This window comes from Erythranthe guttata, chromosome 2 (genome assembly GCF_056151865.1).
Source record: "Erythranthe guttata isolate IM_541 chromosome 2, IM_541, whole genome shotgun sequence".
NCBI classification, from domain to species: domain Eukaryota; kingdom Viridiplantae; phylum Streptophyta; class Magnoliopsida; order Lamiales; family Phrymaceae; genus Erythranthe; species Erythranthe guttata.
Window position 1 is genome coordinate 13,473,960 of NC_142534.1, and position 19,735 is coordinate 13,493,694.

A 19,735-nucleotide genomic window follows, 5' to 3' on the forward strand; every position below is an offset into this window, starting at 1 on the left:
AATTGCCAAAGATATGTGGTAAATAGGGTTCAAAGTACTAAAAAAATGTATGAAAAAAAAATAAAATAAAATAATATAAGATATGACATCCCACCATTATTATGAGAAAGGGTACAACAATTTCATTCTCTTTTGCTGTTTTCCTGACATATTGGTGTTAAATCAATTAGGAAAAAGAAAAGAAAAATCCCATTTTGAGAATCTCACAAAATTTTCAAACTCATCACCTCAATCAAATTATACTAGTTAGTGTTTGTCTCCCAATTTTTTTTCACTACCATTTCTAAGTGCTTTGTGACCTTCCCAACTTCTCAATGGTCATGTGCCATAGGGGGGGAAGAACATGTTGATACAAATTCGAAGGACTAAATTGTAAAAATGAAAAGTTTTAAATTGTGCGAAAAATTCCATTGATATTAATATGTATCAGCTAAGGGTGCAAGTCATAACGGAATTTCTGAATTATGTATATTCTGACTTAAAATTTTCGACTTTGAAACAAATATTTTTGTTCTGAAATCAGATATTTCGATTTCCGACTTTTCTGATTTCTTTTGAATTGGAATTGGAACTATATATAATTATTTGAATCCAGTTTTAATATCTAAAAATAATTCAGACAATTTCGATGTTTTCAGAAAAATATTATATTTATAAAATTATATTGCGTATTGTATATTTTAATAAGTGGGATTAGATTAGTTTTTATTTAACTCGCTAAACAAAGACAATTTATTTGTGATTTTTTAGAAATCCAAAAATTCCAATTAAATTTCGATAAATTCCAATTAAATATCCGAAAATTGTTACAAGAGTGATTTGTTTTTTTGGACTTACCCGAAATTTTCAGAATCAGAATAGGTTTTCGAATTCCAAAACTTTTGGAATCGGAATCAGAAGTATAATTTGATTTTCGAAAAAATATATTTTTTTCTTCAAAAAGTTGATTTGTAATCTGATTCATTCAACTTTCAGCCCTGTATGGGCAAAAATTCCTCTATGATGTACTCTTTTTAGTTTGCTTACACAATTGAATTACAAGATGGGATTCTATTAATAAAAATAACATATATTTTTTTTTTGGCAATTAAAATTAATACATTTACATCTAATGCAATAAACCATAAATTAAATTGCTTCTACTATAAAAAGAGCCACACTAGACCCTATTTGTTTTCTCATCAACAAAATACCATGGCTCAAAATTCCACATTGGAGAAACCCTCAAGGGGTGGTTGGAAATCTGCCATTTTCATCATATGTAAGTCCAAATTAAATCTTATTAATTTAATTTAATTTATTTATTTAATAAATAATTTAGTAATTAAAATATGATATGTATTTTCTTGATTTAATTATGCGTGTGAATTAATGAACTGATGATCAGTTGTGGAGGTGGCGGAGAGATTTGCGTACTATGGAGTGGCCGGAAACCTGTTCATGTACCTGACCAAAGTGCTCGGCCAGCCCACCGCCACCGCCGCCAAGAATGTTAACACGTGGCAAGGCGTCTCCGCCATCTTCCCGGTGGTCGGCGGCTTCCTCGCCGACTCATACGTCGGCAGATACAAGACTATCCTCTTCTCTTCCGTCGTTTACCTCATTGTATGTTTCCTCTCTCTACTTTATTATTTTATTTATTAAAATTGACTTCTTTTTTTTTTTTTTTTTTTCTTTTCTTTATCCCTTTTTTGTCCGCCATTTTAATTAAAATTTAAAACAAGATTTTATTTTTCTCTCACTAGATTCAATGAATGGTTGACTCCTTGTTTCGAGGAAATTATTTTCAACAATTCATTTATTTTTTAAAGGGAGGAGATAAATCAAATACCGTTTCTGTCTCACTTCAATACCAGTAACGAAAAAAAAAGAAAAAATAGATAATAAATATGTAATGACATTATTACCCTTAATAAAAATCAATACCACTCATAAAATTTATGTAGTATTGATTTTATTAAGGGTATTAATGTCATTACCTATTTATTTTCTATTTTTTATATTGGTGGTATTGAAGTGAGAAATAAACGGTATTTGTTTTAGCCGTCCACTTTCTCAAATGGTATCGATATAAAATTACATCTTACACCCCTAAAGTATATCTATATAACATTTAAATTTATAATATTTAGCTATTTAAAGAATAATTAAATTATACTATTAAAAGATGCAATATTTTAAAATTTAAAATATCACTCTGCTTTGGTGACATATTTAATAAATAACATCTAATTATTGTTGGGTCAATTAATAGAATATATTCAATAAATTTTAAGAAATCAATACATACTAAGTACAGTCTTAAGTTTTTTTTTTTAATATATTTTAGTTCATTAATTTATTAAAATATATATTTCATGCATTATAATACAATATATTGTTTATCTTTCCAATAATTTGATTCTCATTTACATTTCAATTTTACATAATCCAATAATTATTAGATTATTATGTTTCTTACAATATGATTCATTGCACTTTCAAATTTGCATGTTTTTTAAATAATATTAATGGGTTAAAAATCAATGGAACAGTAATAAATTAATCCTTCTAATTATTCTTAATTTTTAATTTTAAAATTGCAAGATGGGAACCACATTCACTATTATGGTGAAGGATCTAATGATACAACTGACCCTCACACTAAATTTTGTCTATGAATTAATCAATAAAATAAATACAAAAAAATAATATTTCTCTTATTTTAAATTAAATTTTAAAAAGGATGAAATCATTTGAACCACGTTTTATTTTACTATTATGTTCAAGAAATGACAACCCACTGTCCCTTACACTATTGTCTAGCTATTATTACCTTCAATAATAGAAATATTTGCAATAAAAGATATAAATATTTCTTTTAATAAAACTATTGCAAAAACTTTTGGAAAGAAATTAATATCATGGCGTGATATTTTTCAAAAATTATAAGACAAGTTCAAATTTATGTTTCAAACGAGTAGGAGATTTCTTTATACAGTAGAACGTCAATAAATTAATGTTCGATAAATTAATAATTTGGTTTAAATAATAATTCCTTCTGGTTCTGATTCGGTAAAAAAAAAATACTAAAATATTAGTTTGATGATTTAATATTTCATTAAATGAATAGCATTTTATTAGTTTCGTCTGCATTAATTTATAAAGGTTTAACTGTACTATATTAAACATTTTTTTTTTTTACTTCTGAAATACTTAATTATTGTTTCTAAATATTTAGGGAAAATTACGGCCACCCTTGAGGTATGTCCAAATTACAAAAAAAAAAAAAAAACCCCTCTTGTTTGGGTAATTACAGCCATCCCTCATTTTTAAATAGTTTTACACAAAATTTATGTAATTCGGGTTATTTACCGAACCAAGTCGTATATTCAGTTCAGTAAACGGAATGAAATGTTGGCGTACCGAAATTTACATCTGAAGGGGTATTTTCGTAAGATAATACATAATTAAGGTGATTGCTGTAATTACTCAAACAATAGGGGGTTTTTCATAATTTGACCATAACTTAGGGGTGGCAGTAATTTGTCGAAATATTTATTTAATTTGGATTAATTAATTAATTAATTAATTACAGGGCCTAATTTTGCTGACGGTAGCAGTGTCTGCGGTTCCTCTCCAACTCCGCCATACAGTTTTCTTCGTAGCTCTATACATTCTCTCCATCGGCGAAGGTGGCCACAAGCCCTGCGTTCAGACGTTCGCCGCCGACCAATTCGACGAGAGCATCCCCAGCGAGAAGTTGGCCAAGAGCTCCTTCTTCAACTGGTGGTACGTCGGGATCGTGTGCGGCGCCACGGCGGCGGTTCTCGTGGTCATCTACGTAGAGGACTATGTCGGCTGGAGCGTAGGCTTCGGGATGCTGGCGGCCGCCGTCGCCGCCGCCCTCGTGGTGTTTCTGATCGGGAGTTGGGGATACCGCCGCCAGGCTCCGGTGGGGAGCCCGTTCACGAGGGTGGCGCAGGTGGTGGTCGCCGCCTTCAGGAAGCGGCGGTTGTCTGAGAGGGAGGCGCGTGGCGTATGCAGTGAAGATGAGGGTTTGGTTGGCGGTGGCGCAGGGGTTCGAGCTTTGTCTCGTACTAGCCAGTTCAGGTATGTTTTCTCCACTTCATCTTTTTGGGTAAATTACAAAAACCCCTCTGAAGTTAAGCTAAATAACGAAAAACACCTCCATCTATGTGTAATAATCAAAATCCCTCTTTGATTAAGCGTTGATCGAGTTCTTTAATAGAAAATGTGTACAATCTATTATTCCTTCTGTTAAATAGGTGAGAATTAAAAGAAAATATCTAAAATTGTGTAGATCTATTCCCTGGAATAAAAAAAATCCGTAAAAAGTCACACGGTAAGGTTTTAGTGTAACACGAAAACAAGTATCAGGGTTTTTTGGTAATTACGAATAGGTAGAAGTGGTTTTTGTAATTTAATCTAAGTTAAAGGGGGTTTTCGTAATTTACCCCTTTTTATTGGGTGATAATTTGTGTTTTCAATTCCAACAATAATATTATTTTTGTTATTAATTATTTACTTTTTTCTTAGGTTATTTGGTATGTGAATTCCAACTTATACCAAAACTATATAATTATAAGATAATTTGTTATAAACGTCAAATTATAAGATAGTTTGAGCACTAAAATATTCATCTAAAAAAACCACTAAATTATTGAGCCAATCTATCTATTTGCTTAAGGTTTAATTCTACTTTGCACCATTGAAACATCGGTTTTTGCACTTTGTACCCTAAAAAATATTAATAGCACTTAATTAGCACATTAGAAACATAATAAATCATGTAGAAAGTAGAATACATCCCCGTTGAATTTTTAAAGCTTATAAATCACGTGTCAAATCATTCGTTTATACATTTACAATCCTTTTGAAACTACAAATTGCAAAAATTATAAAAGAAAAATCATCAATATATTTAACTTTTTATTCAAAAAAAAAAAAACAAGAAGAAGAAGAACAAAATGCTTCAGCTATTTTAATTCGTTATCAAGTTATTTAAAAATTATTTTTTCTTCCAAATATTTTGATTAATTACAATAAAAGGTCCATCAATTGAATAAATTTAGTGAATTTTTTTTAAAAGAAATTATAAAAAAAAGATTCACTAATTAATTATGTTTTTTTTTATATTATTTTTACGCTTGAATTTATGTTGGAGATATAAGAAAATAACAATTTTAATATGTTATTTTGCACCCTGTAAATTGATAAAAACAAACCCAATAAAAACTGAAATTACTCTCATTATGTTTTAAATATTTAATTGAGGATATACTATAAATGTTTTATTGTGTTTCGAGAGTCCAAAATACTATTAGTTTTTTTTTAAAGGTGTAAAGTGTCAAACTACTGCATTTTAAGGGTGCAGATTGAGATTAAGCCATTTGATTAATATTTTGAGTTGACAAGTTCTAGGATTCGAGATATAGATATCATTTCAAAAATTTCTTGTAAATGATTTTACTCTACAAAAGTCAACCTACGAGAAGGGTATTTATATGTATATAATATATATTGAACGTTGACGAATTAGGTGTGTGTTGCTTGTCGAATCACGTTGACTTAAGAGTGGAATTTTCTTCTTTGAAACCTATCATTAAGATTTAGTAATTTACATGCTCTATTTTTATATTATAAGTCGAATATTAAAGTTTTGTTTAATTAATCTTGGAGGCAAAATTTTGTAACTATATTATTGATAATTCATATTTAATTAGATATTATTTATTTTCAAATACTATGACTTTTAGAAAATAAAAAATAAAATAATCTAATAATAAAACTAGTATATATGAACATAACAATATACCATATGTCATGAGTCCTTTATACTAGGATCGATTTGGGGGGGAGGGGGGGATAAAATAAATGTAATAAATAAGCTTATTTCCATCTGATTTTTTTTAATTTTGGAACAATATTTTATGTTTTAATTCCAAGAAATTCAACTTTTCGATTTTACCATTTTTTTTTTAACTTTTATCATAATTAAAAATTTAGGTATCAATCTCTGATTTTTTTTAATAAAAAAATACCAAATCACAATTGTAACATCATAATATTTTATTTATAATATATGAGAATAAAGAAACGGAATTTTTGAATTCTGACGACTTCGATCCAAACTATTTCTTTTTTTCTTTTTCTAAACAATCCTTTTCATATATATTTCAAATTTACGAAATTCTGCTTTTCGATTTTCTTTCAATCTTGAAAGGTGGAATTAGTTTCTTATTTTCGAAAAAGAATCATTTTTTATTCGAAAATGGTAATTTCGACGATCCTTTCAATTTACGCCCCTAATCCTTACGCTTTGTTACTTAGGTTCCTAGACAAAGCAATGATGATAGACGAAAAAGACGCAACAAGCAACGAGAAAAGAAACCCGTGGAGGCTTTGCTCCGTAAACCAAGTCGAAGAAGCAAAGCTAGTCCTCCAACTCGTCCCCATCTGGCTGAGCTGCCTAATGTTCGCGGTGGTCATAGCCCAACTCGGTACGTACTTCACCAAACAAGGCTCCACGTTGAACCGAACCATCACCCCGAAATTCCAAATCCCACCCGCATCCTTTCAAGTAATCACGGGCCTCACAATCCTCATCTCCGTCCTCCTCTACGAACGGGCCCTCATTCCCTTATCACGGGCCCTCACGGGCCGCCAGTCCGGGATAACCGTCCTCCAGCGGATCGGGACAGGGCTAGCCTTCTCGATCCTGACGATGGCGGTCGCAGCATTGGTGGAGTCGAGAAGGGTTTCCGTTGCCGTAGAGAACGGGCTTTTGGACCGGCCAAGGTCGATTGTTCCGATGGCGGTGTGGTGGTTGGTCCCGCAGTACGTGCTATGCGGGCTTTCTGACGTGTTCACGGTGGTGGGGTTGCAGGAGTTGTTCTACGAGCAGATGCCGGTGGGGATGAGGAGCGTCGGGGCGGCGGCGTACATTACGGTGACGGGCGTGGGGAGTTTTTTGAGTAGTGGTTTGATAAGTGTTGTGCAATGGATTAGCGGCGTTAGCGGCGGCGGGGGTGAGTGGCTCGGGGATAATATCAATCGGGCCGGGCTCGAGTATTTTTATTGGGTTTTGGCGGGAATGAGTGTTGTCAATTTGTGTGTGTATGTTTGTGTTGCCAAGAGGTTTGTTTATAAGAGGGTTGAAGTTGATGGAGGTGGTACTCCTCCATTGTAGTGATGTAGAAGAAATGTGTGTTTATTGATCTAAGCATGGTGTTTATTATTAAGTTTTTTTTATAATTATATATATACACATATATAATGTATGTAATAAGTAGTACATATTTTATTATTCGTGCTAGGGCTTTATTGGCAACTTATGTAATTATTAACTTTGATATTCAGCACGTACCCAATTTTCGGTTCGGTTCGATATTCGGTACGTACCGAATTTTTGGTCTGGTTCGGTTCGTTTATCGATCGGATGAACGTCCCTAGTGGTAATTAACTTCTCATGTGGGTTTCATCATTTGAATCTTCACCCTCCTTTGATATCGATTTTGGTCACTTAACCTCCGGGATTGTCCAATTGTAGCGGCCATCTATTAATCCGTTAAAGTTAACGGAAAGTGTATCTCACTTGCCCAACATTGAAGTGGTTGAAGGTTTTCCAAGCATATTTTTTTGATAAAACTCTTATTACCCTTTTACCTTTAATAAAAACCCTTACACCAATCTCTCATTTATCTTTTAATTAGTATTTTGGCTCGTGCGTTGCACAAACGGATATTGAAAAAAAATATAAGATAAGTAAAATTAGAAATTATTAAACACATATGAAATGTACAATAGCAAAACAATGGGACACCGAAAATGTGAAAATTTCACTAATTGCAATCATAATCTATATATCTATTTTAACGATAAAATTTAATGCACATACGTGTGTTATAGAAAATGAGAAAAAAGTTAGTGCTGGAAGGGAAAAAAAAGAAAAAAAAGAAAAAGAAAATGATTAAAAAGAAAAAAAATGTGAGAAAAAATTCAAAGTTGATCCTGTTGCCCTATAAAAAATGAGAGAAAATTTAGTGTTGCAAGAGAAAAAAAAAAGAAGAAGAAAAAAAGAAAAATAAAATATTTTAACATAAAAAATGTGAAAAAAATTTGACCGTGTTTAGTGGGAAAGGGAAAGAAAAGGAAGAAAAAAAAAAAGAAGAAAAAAAAAAACAATTAAAAAAACCCGAAACGTGTTCTATAAAGAAGGAAAAAAAAAACAAATAATTTTAAATATGTTATAAAAAGGAGAAAATAAAGGAAACAAATATTTCACAAAAATTTAAAAAAAAAACTGTTTTTAGGATTTCGAGGCAAACCTTTCTTTTATATATAAAGATTAAATTAAGTAGATTTTTTAAAATAATTTTTAAATTCTATATGACATAATTTTGAAATTTTATATTAATTGTTTTTAAATTACATATCTGAATCCTTTTAATATTTTTAAATATATTTGTACATTATTTTTCATTTGAATTTTTGACACTAACATTTCGACTTTTGTGCAAGTTTAGACATGGTAATGTCGAAAAGATAAAAATTCGACCTGCACATGTCAAAAATGGGCGACGAGTTTTGATTTTTTTTTTTGTTTATGAAAATCGACTTCCAAGCGCAAAAGGATATTGATACATCTTCAGTGAATTTTCATTTCATGTAAACTACCATTTAATTGTCTTGTAACTCCATTTTATAAGTTTTGTGATATTTTGATTACTTTGGATTTTGAAGTTTTTTGGGAAGGTTTGTGAAAAAGAAAATTTTTTTGCCGAAAAAGAAGGGTATGAGGGTTGTGTGTGCGTGGTTTAAACAAAGAAAAAATATTTATTTATACATTTATCTAGCATTGATTTCCATTAAATATATTAATATTATTACGTATTTTCTATTATCCTGGTATTAAACTGAGAAAAAATTGATCGTTTGCATCCCAAATGTACCAACCAACAAAGTCCAAAGAAATTGAAATTAAATTTACGTTAATAAAAATTTACAAATCTTATATATAAAAGAAAGAAACGCTAGGGCAACCCTAAGAAACCCTAATGTCATATTTGTAATTTTGTTTTTCAATTTTTATCAAACTTTTATCTCCTTGATATTATTTTAAATATTATTTTCGAATTTTTTCATATTTGTATCCCCTAAATATTATTTTAAATATTATTGTTTGTTTTTATCAGATTTTTGTCCCCTAAATATTATTTTTTTATTTTTATCAAATTTCTTTCTCCTAAATATTATAATAAATAATATTTTTTTAATTTTATCAAATTTATATCTCCTAAATATAATTTTCAACTTTTAGCAGATTTTTATCTCCTACATATTATTTTCGAATTTTATAACTTTTTTTTCGAGTTTTATCATGTTTTTATTAGTTTTTTATCTCCCAAACATTATTTTCAATTTTTATCTGATTTTTGTCTCCTAAATATTATTTTCGATTTTTATAACTTTTTTTTCGAGTTTTATCATGTTTTTATTAGTTTTTTATCTCCCAAACATTATTTTCAATTTTTATCTGATTTTTGTCTCCTAAATATTATTTTCGATTTTTATCAAATTTTTATCTCCTAAATATTATTTTAAATAATAATTTTGATTTTAATCATATTTTATCTCATAAATATTATTCTAATTATTATTTTGTGTATTTATCAACTTTTATCTCATTAACATTATTTTAAATATTATTTTCGATTTTTATCAATTTTTTATCTCCTAACTATCATTTTAAAGTTTATTTTCGATTTTTATCAGATCTTTATCTCCTAAATATTATTTTTTGATCTTTTATCAATTTTTTATCTCCTAAATATTATTTTAAATATTATTATCGATTTTCATCAAATTTTTATCTCCTAGATATTATTTATAATAATCTGATTTTCGATTTTTACAGAAAATGGTAAATAAATCTGATTTTCATACCTAGCGGATTTTATGACATCGTTTTACAGAATGTCTGCAACATTTGAATTTTATTTCTTCCCTACCTAAGGCTTCTTTTTTTTGGTAACCCGACTTTAGATTTTGTTTCTTATCTTCTTCTTCATCCTATTGACTGTGTGGTAATTAGTTTACATCTTTTTCCATCATAGCTTATAGGTAATTTCATTTTGTTAAATTATGTGTTTCATTAATTTATACCAAAGATTTCAAATTTTATGTATAACAATAATTTCATTTTATATGTTATTGGACATGTTATTGAAAGGGATGATTTGAAAAGAATGCAATTTGTTGTCCCGTGCATCGCAGGGTACAATTACTAGTTGAAGTTTAATAATAAATAAATTAAAAAATAAGCCCAACAGCCCAAAGTGATGTTAATAATTAATATTAAACCTACACTAATTTATTACCATATTATTCTGCGCGTTTTACCATTGTGTATTTTTCTCTCCTCAAACAATTTATCCGTGGGCAACTTTGTAATTTCACTGCCTATCTCGGTTTTAGACATTTATACCCCTGGTACATACCTTACATATAAAACGTTCTTTTTTTTTTTTCTTTTTTTTTTTCTCTTTCTCCGATTCATCAGAAAGAAACCCACAGAATCCGAAGCAGAAAAATCTCTTCCAAAAAATTGCGGGGAGATGGAGAACGACGTCGTACCTCCGGCCGCCGATTTCAAGCTCTGCGGTTACTTCCGTGCGGTGCTCGCAGTTCCCGGCGATGCCTCAATTCCCCTAAATTCGATTTGCCGCATCGCCGGTGAGTCGCCGAACGTTTACTTCGTCGCCGATAATGAAATCCGCTTATCCCCAATTTGTGGAGCGCAGGCTCCAGATTCCAAAGCGACGCCTTCTGTGAAGAAGCGGTGGAGTAAACTTGGAATGGTCCACGGATCGATTAGCGTTGTGCACCAATTGCACGCCCTCGTAGCCCATAAATGCATGCGGATTGCGGCGCGTGTCGTTGGTGTGTCTCCACGCGAGGGTGAATCAGAGGGTGGGAGTAGGGAAATTAGAGCTGTGGTTTTAGTGGATGTTTACTTGCCGATTGATTTGTGGTCTGGATGGCAGTTCCCGCGGTCGAGCGCCATTGCTGCCTCGCTTATGAAACACTTGAGGTGCGCTTTTTTTTAGTGATTCGTTCGCTTATTTATTTTTAGTTTCTGCGGTGAAATTGAGGTTTTTTTTTTTTTTTTTGTTTTTTTTTTATATGTTGGCCGATGTAGACTCTGACTCGTCGTTGTTTATGTTAGCAATGATGGTACATTGGATTCCGCAGTCGCAAGTTCTTGCATTCTTGAAACAAAAAATTTAATTGATTATAAGCTGATTGCTTCAGTTGGATCTACTTTTAAGTATTTAATACGGATAATGATAGTAAGAGAGTCGTAATGGCTCTTGTATTCTTCCTAAGGATAGTATTGCTTACCTGCATAATGACAAGTGATGGGGAATTTCATAGATTTTTTAGCCTGTACGAAAAGTAGAAACCTTGTAGGGAAACTGGAGAAGTTAGATAGTACTCATGGTCTACCGTCGAGCATTGGATAGGAAGGTGGGTCGTGAAAACTGAAAAACACTCACGTCGATAATATAATTATAAGTAGTGGACTGACCGTACTGCACATTATAAAATCTGTGGTAGCAAGACGATGAATAACCAGAATTCTGATTGCTCTTGTTGATTAAAGAGATTAAGACCTATGTTTCAATGTTTTATGTAAGACACTAAACGGATGTGGTGACCTCTAAAATTTATCTCGTGTCATCAGTGGATTTATAAAAGAAGATAATATTCATTAGTAGTCTGAATAATAGAAATTCCAAATAGGATCCGTATTGGTGATATTCACATATTAGTATGTTCTTGAAAATCAGCTACAACCACCTTTCTATTTTTCACGTATGCCTGCTTTCATTTCAAAAACAGGAGAAATAAATATAAGTTGTACCAGAAATCATACCTTTACTACTCTTTTTTGTTCTCCTCTCAAGTGGACTAGGACTTGTTGTTGGGTTGATTTTGCAATTGAATAGCATGACGAGCCAAATCGTGTTGTATCACTAAGTTACAGATTCAAATACTTATATTTTTGTCTCTACTTGATGAATCTCCCATAGTGACTTTGATGGCAGTCTTCCACAGCATAATTGATATTGATTTGTAAGATGACTCTGAGTTGCTATTTCTCTGAATCTTGGTTTTAATGCATTTCATATATACACCAAAACCCCAAATGTTACCTTGGGTTAGAGGTTTTTATCTCGCTGCCGATTCTAATGTAGTTAATAAATGTTGCTGGCAGCTGTGATTGGGAATCTAGAAGCTTGATGCTCAAGTCCGTCAAATTGGATCCTGATGATTATAGCAGTTGGAATGTAACAGACTGTCATGTCCTTGGCTGTAAGCGACATTGTGGTGCATCTGACAATCCTAAGAAAAAAAAGCTCTTTGAACTCCAGGAAATTTTTCAGAGTTTACCCTCTGTGACAATGAAGGTTGACTTTGATGGTACAATAATACAACCAGCTGACACATCCTGTGATACCGGCATCTGGGTGCTGTCAGATGATATTTTGATTAATATTTTAACTACACTTAGCCCAATAGACCTTGTTAAGGTTTCTTTGACCTGCCATCATTTAAGGAACTTGGCAGCATCCATCATGCCATGTATGAAACTTAAACTGTATCCTCATCAGAAGGCTGCAGTTGAGTGGATGTTACAGCGTGAGAGTGATTCTAAAGTATTACAACATCCTCTCTATATGGATTTCAGGACCCAAGATGGGTTTGATTTTAATATCAATGTGGTTTCTGGTGAAATTGTAGCCGGTGTAGTGCCGACGGTTAGGGATTTTCGTGGGGGAATGTTCTGCGATGAACCTGGGTTAGGTAAGACTATTACTACCCTTTCACTTATTCTGAAGAGACAAGGAACCTTGGCAGAAACCCCAGATGCAGTACAAGTGATCTGGTGTACGCATGATGGAAACCAGAGGGGTGGTTATTATGAAGTCAGTGCTGACACTATAACTAGAGGTAATATGTCAACTATCAACAATATTATGGGTCAGAAAACTCGGAGGGGACAGTTATCTCTAGATGAACTCACCCCAAAGAAGTACTGTAGCGGCAAAGCAACAAATTCTCCCAGATCTCTTGGTCCGATTGCGCAAATGCAGGAATCCAGTGATTCATGTTCGAATAAACGAATTAAATTGGGTACACGCTCAACACCCGCAGCCATCACCTTGCAGTGCAGCAGGAGCTCAAGCAGTGCACAGAGAAATCTTCTGGATGCATATTCGGGCAAAAAGGGTGGTCCCCGCCGTGGGAGACCTGTCACTAGGAAGAGGGATAAGGAGACAGCCGCAGATGAAATTGAATATAACGAAACTTGGGTCCAGTGTGAGGCTTGTGGCAAGTGGCGGAAGGTTGCAGATGGATATGCAGCAAATACTTCCATGGCATGGTTTTGCAGTATGAACAGCGACTCTTCATACCAGAGTTGTAATGTTCCTGAAGAATCCTGGGATATTAAGGAGCCTATCACATACCTACCAGGATTTCATACCAAGGGATTCTCCGGGGGCCAGGAGGAAAATATATCATTTTTCATTAGTGTTCTAAAGGAACACTATACATTGATAAATTCTGAGACAAAGAAAGCTTTGACTTGGCTAGCTAAACTTTCTCCTGATAAGCTTGCAGAAATGGAAACTACTGGTTTGGTGAGCCCTGTTGTAGGAACCTCACTATTTGATACTAGAGTTGCTCGTGATTATCACAAAATATTTGAAGCATTTGGCCTTGTAAAAAGAGTAGAAAAAGGTCCCATGAAGTGGTATTATCCCAGAAGTCTTGTGAACCTGGCGTTTGATTTGGATTCCCTACGGATTGCTCTCTGCGAGCCATTAGACTCACTCAGGTTCTATCTGTCAAGTGCAACTTTGATTGTTGTCCCCTCAAATCTTGTCGATCACTGGAAAACTCAGATTGAAAGGCATGTTAGTCCAGGCCAGTTGAGAGTCTATGTATGGGGTGATCAAAAGAAAAAACCTTCTGCTCACAATTTGGCCTGGGATTATGATGTTGTGATAACCACTTTCAATCGCCTGAGTGCTGAGTGGGGTCCCCGTAAAAGAAGTGTGCTAATGCAAGTTCACTGGCTTAGACTCGTGTTGGACGAGGGGCACACTCTTGGCTCAAGTCTCAGTTTGACAAACAAATTGCAAATGGCGGTGTCGCTGACTGCCACTAACCGCTGGTTGTTGACAGGTACTCCAACTCCCAACACTCCTAACAGTCAGCTATCTTATCTCCAACCAATGCTGAAGTTTCTCAAAGAGGAGACTTATGGACAGCATCAGAAGTCATGGGAAACAGGTATCCTAAGGCCATTTGAGTCAGAGATGGAAGAGGGAAGGTCACGTTTGCTGCAGTTACTTAACAGATGCATGATTAGTGCAAGGAAAACAGATCTGAAAGCGATCCCACCTTGCATAAAAAGAGTAACATTTGTGGATTTCTCTGAAGAACATGCAAAAAGTTATAACGAGTTGGTAGAAACAGTTCGGCGTAATATTTTAATGGCTGACTGGAATGATTCGTCTCATGTTGAAAGTTTATTGAACCCAAAACAGTGGAAATTTCGGGCTAACACAATAAAAAATGTTAGGTTATCCTGCTGCGTGGCTGGACATGTTAGAGTAACCGATGCCGGCCAAGATATTCAAGAAACTATGGATATCTTAGTAGAGAATGGTCTGGATCCTATGTCTCAGGAGTATGGCTGGATAAAGTATAGTATTTCGTATGGTGGCGATTGCATGAGGTAAGGTTAGCTTGTTTATCTTTCTGGTCTTGATGATCTCATTTAACTTAAAAAGCATAATGGTTTTGCTTGTATTCATACCACCAGGTGCAAAGAATGGTGTCGGTTACCTGTCATTACACCTTGTAAGCACCTTATGTGCCTTGATTGTGTTGCTCTAGACAGTGAAAGGTGCACATTCCCTGGCTGCGGTAACTCGTATGAAATGCAGAGTCCGGAAGAATTAGCCCGTCCAGAGAATCCCAATCCTAAGTGGCCTGTTCCAAAGGATCTTATTGAGTTACAGCCTTCATATAAGCAGGTATGTTCAAGTTGGTATATTTTATTGTTTATGATTTGCCATTGCCTATATTTCTTATCTTTATCGTTTTAGAAATAGACCTGCTATTCATGTAATAGGCCAATGCAACTCCTGTTTCATTTCATTGGCAAGAAATAAGCCTGTGATATGTAGTTTTCGGTATAATAGATGGAGAAATGAATTATCCACGATGTGGGTCTTCTCTTCAGCTGACCACATCAATTGACACGTATACCAACTTTCTCTCTGTCACTCTAAGCAATCTTTTCTTTCATTTTCTCTCCTTTCTTGATTGATTCAGAAAACAAATTGCTTGTTTCTAGGAAATATTTCTGATAAACATATTGAAGCAACACGTTACTTTTAGTTCACAGATTTAAAGATTTATTATTTCATGGTTGCTCTGAGAATTCCAGTGCTGTCAAAGGCATTTGGAAATAGAAAGGCCTGTGGCTAGATTAAGCTGGCCCCTTGTTTTGATTAATGGAGAGAAGACTAAATTGCCCCTGAACCGTGAAGTTTAACGCACTAATGATATTTGGCTTATATTTTTATCATATGCCCTGGTCATCTTTGGTTTAGTAACCTATTGGTGGCTAAGATGATCATTTTCATTTGTGTATCTAGTTATGTCCTCAATTTCCAGGTTGTAACGTTTTAAAACGATGCTTCTGTTTGATGCAGGATGACTGGAATCCTGATTGGCAGTCAACATCTAGCAGCAAAGTTACATATTTAGTTCGCCGGTTAAAAGAATTGCAAGAAACTAATAGGAGGACTGGATACCCTGATGAGAAGAGAGAGGACGTGTCTAGTGAACTTAATTTCTCTTCTAACAGGAGCTATTTCAATATATCACTAGATCAAGATGCTTGTAGTAAGTTAAAAAACGGGTGGAGCCAGATTCCGTTGGAGAAAGTCATTGTTTTCTCACAGTTTCTTGAACACATCCATATCATTGAACAACAGGTAAATTGTAAATATTGGGTCAAACATAAACATGATTCTCTTCGTAATCTCTTCAGTTAATGAGTTAATTTTTCTTCAATTTTTTCCCAGTTAAGTATTGCAGGCATCCAGTTTGCTGGAATGTATAGTCCAATGCACTCCAGCAATAAGGTACTTAATCATTATTTTGTTGTTTTGATGGCTTCATGCTTTCGATATGCTCAGTTGCTAACAACTCTTATGGAATTCAGATGAAATCACTGGCAACTTTCCAGCATGATGCAAATTGTATGGTTCTCTTGATGGATGGAAGTGCAGCATTAGGTCTCGATTTAAGCTTTGTGAATCATGTCTATCTGATGGAACCCATATGGGATAGAAGGTAATGGGTGAATTTTTTTTTTCTAGACAAGTACTTTGATAATATATCATTGTTTTCTCATGAATAAGTTGACCTACAAGCCTGATAGATTTTTTTTAATTTTTAATCTTTTTTTTTGTAAAAAATTGTTAGCATGGAGGAGCAGGTTATCAGTCGTGCTCATCGAATGGGTGCTACACGCCCAATTCATGTAGAAACATTAGCCATGAATGGTACAATTGAAGAGCAAATGCTGAATTTTTTACAGGTAGCGTGCTCCTTTCTATTTTGTTTCTATGGTCATCTATCGGGGGTTAACACAAGTAACATGTACCAACTTATAAGTTTATGAAATCTGGTCAATTTCCAAGGCAAGAACACGAATCAAACAAGTGCTTGTTGAAGTTCTTCCTACCTTTTCAGCTTTATCTACGGAAGAATAGATGATATATATTTGCGGCACGATCTGTTTAATTTATGTCAACTAATATCGTACCACCTCTTCAGGACGGCAATGAATGCAGAAGGCTGTTGAAGGAAGAGTTCGCTACAAATACTCCTGACGGGACACAACGGTCATTTCACACATTACATGATTTTGCAGAGAGCAATTACTTGGCTCACCTTAGCTTCGTACGAACTAGTTCCAGGACAGAAAAGGTACGCGCAGCTTACACTTGGTATCTATGATTTCTCTTGTGCTTTTTTTTTTTTTTTTGACTCTTGATTGATTCTTATATTTGTGGTGAATGCACATGTTCTTGTGATGAGGCCGATAAATACTAAATTTATTTAAGTTCGATAATATGAAAGGACCATCTTTTCGAAAGACTTTTTTCTTTTGTTCTAGATGAAAAAAAAAAGTCAAAAAACGACAAGCGTTTGAGAATCATATATTTATGCTTATATGTCTCCATAATTAGTTCTAGTCTGTCAAACGACTTTTTGTTGGATGGAACTTGTATTTATTCGTCTATGAAGTTATCGATGTAGGGTATATTTGTTTGTCAGGTCGCACAATAGATATTCTTGAAGGGCTAGAATAGAACGCCTTGTTCGGAAGTTATGACTCGCTCTCGACTTTTTTGGCGTATTTATTTATATCGTAGCGATCAAGGATGTCAAACAAAAGGTTTATTTAGTGTTTGCTGCATTCAGAATTTCTTCTGATTTTTTATTTCATAGATAGCAGCTATACGAATATGCTTTTGTAGAACGGAGGAGTCCGTTTTGTGCTTCTCGTGTATTATATCGATTTTTTGCTGTTCTGACTTCTAACACTTTGATCCCACGTTTTTTTGTCATGCTACACCAAATGAAAAATATTGCATATTAACATATATTTAAATATAATCACACATGTATACACGTGAATATGTGTATATACGTACGATATACCTTTTCGCACTTGAGAGTCGATAAAAGTGCACCTATAATCTATTATTCATAGATATGTAAATTGTTCCCAACAAGAGAAGAAAAAATATAACTCTTTCCATATGAATTATGATGACAATATGCTTTAAGGGTAAATTCCAATCACCTCCCTGACGTAAAGTATAAATACAGAAAAACTGCTTTATTTTGAAAAATTACATTCAGCCCCCTGTAGTTTGTAAATTTTTGACATCCAACTCCTACAAAAAGGTGTTAATGTAAGAAATCTATAAATTTCAAGGGGTTGGATGTAATTATGAAAATTTAATGGGTTTTCTCATAAACAGAAATTACCGCAGGGAGCTGTTTGTAATTTACCCTTAAATATCTTCAAACTATTGCGTTTTATCATAAATTGTACATGTATAGAGCGAGAAAGAGAACTTAATTCTCTTGTAATGATTTTTCTAACACCTTTTATTATTGTGGAATATTTTAATTATTGTTCCATTTAATTACATGGCCATGAGATTGACATCATCAAGGAAATTAAAGTAATTTCATTTTTTTTTAAAAGTAATTTCGATTATTATCTAAAAATAGAGACACGAGTACTATTTTCCCAATCAAAACAAAACAATTTAATCACATTCGATATATTTCATATGATTATTTTACATCTTTGATTTACACATAATTAATCACACAGATACAAGCAAGAACTTGTAAAAAAAATAATAACAATGAAACAATATAATATGGAGTTGACTCTTGTTATTTAACTTATCTTAATACAGATAGATGTCCACTAATTAATTAAAGAGGAGAAATATATCAGATTGAATATTACTACAGCCTTTCATATTTTTCTTGCGAAAATCCTATGATTCTTTTATGCAGATTGAATATCATTGTGAAGTATATGCCCTAAAATATTAGCGGAGCCATGATTTAAAGTTTGGGGTGCCGAACGCATTAATAAATTCTTAAGGGGATGTTAATACTTAATACTATTGCACACAATTTTTTTTTTTTTTTTTTTTTATGTTTTATATAAATTAATAGAAATTTGAAAAATGTTGGGGAAAATTTTGAAAATTTTCAAAATTAAACCCACGGGTTAATTTTAGGTATATGTCAAATGGTATCTAATTTTCTTTTTGTTGTTTCTTTTACCTAGTTTGTGAAGCATGCATAATAATTATCCATCTTTAATTTATTACAATTGGATATTTAAAATGTATTCGGCGACGCGGCTTTCTTTATTCAATTGTGCAAACTTACTATGGTTTAATCAAATTTTACCATTAATGTGTATTATATTGTAAAGTGTCAACTACCTAAGTTACATGCTACATCGAGTGATTGTTAGCTGTAAATCACGATAAATGACCACCCACTAAGCACACATCTGCATGAGTATGTCTGTGATTATATGCAGATCTAAAATTAACAAGCATCCAATGTTAATAATCCGGTGTAACAAAAATTCCCATTTGACTCATATATATATATATATATATATATATATATATATATATATATATATATATATATATATATATATATATATATATATGTGTGTGTGTGTGTGTGAATTATGGTGTAAAAGTATATGGTGTATCCAGTATCTTACCAAATCTTCAAAACCACTTATTTGTAAACCTTGCTAGCTATTGCAAATTGCAATTATATATCTTTTGAATATTTCCAATATCAACTACTAAAAATAGAAAAAAAAAGATTTTATGAAAAAGAGTCAAAATTAGTGTGCACATACATGAGAGAGAGAGAGAGAGAGAGAGAGAGAGAGAGAGAGAGAGAGAGAGAGAGAGAGATACGTTTGCATGTTACCTATAATAATGTAAGGTCAAGGGGCTGCAAAATAAATAATATTATATTGAGCCATAGGATCTATTTTATTTATTTATTT

The 19,735-nt window shown here is 33.0% G+C and overlaps 2 protein-coding genes across 2 annotated transcripts; both read left to right on the plus strand.

The window, feature by feature from the left end:
* Positions 1–1,132: 1,132 nt before the first annotated feature.
* LOC105957052 (Major facilitator superfamily protein) lies at positions 1,133–7,244 on the plus strand. The gene is made up of 4 exons (XM_012980967.2): positions 1,133–1,261; positions 1,388–1,605; positions 3,578–4,092; positions 6,334–7,244. The coding sequence occupies exons 1-4, from the start codon at positions 1,195–1,197 to the stop codon at positions 7,190–7,192; spliced, it is 1,659 nt and encodes a 552-aa protein (XP_012836421.1). The 5' UTR covers positions 1,133–1,194; the 3' UTR covers positions 7,193–7,244.
* A 3,273-nt stretch (positions 7,245–10,517) lies between these two features.
* On the plus strand, positions 10,518–17,748 carry LOC105957051 (SNF2 domain-containing protein / helicase domain-containing protein / F-box family protein). The gene is made up of 9 exons (XM_012980966.2): positions 10,518–11,095; positions 12,284–14,815; positions 14,903–15,116; positions 15,801–16,085; positions 16,176–16,235; positions 16,316–16,446; positions 16,579–16,693; positions 16,933–17,085; positions 17,437–17,748. Exons 1-9 carry the CDS (start codon positions 10,620–10,622, stop codon positions 17,446–17,448), a joined length of 3,978 nt encoding a protein of 1,325 aa, XP_012836420.2. The 5' UTR covers positions 10,518–10,619; the 3' UTR covers positions 17,449–17,748.
* Positions 17,749–19,735: the final 1,987 nt, after the last annotated feature.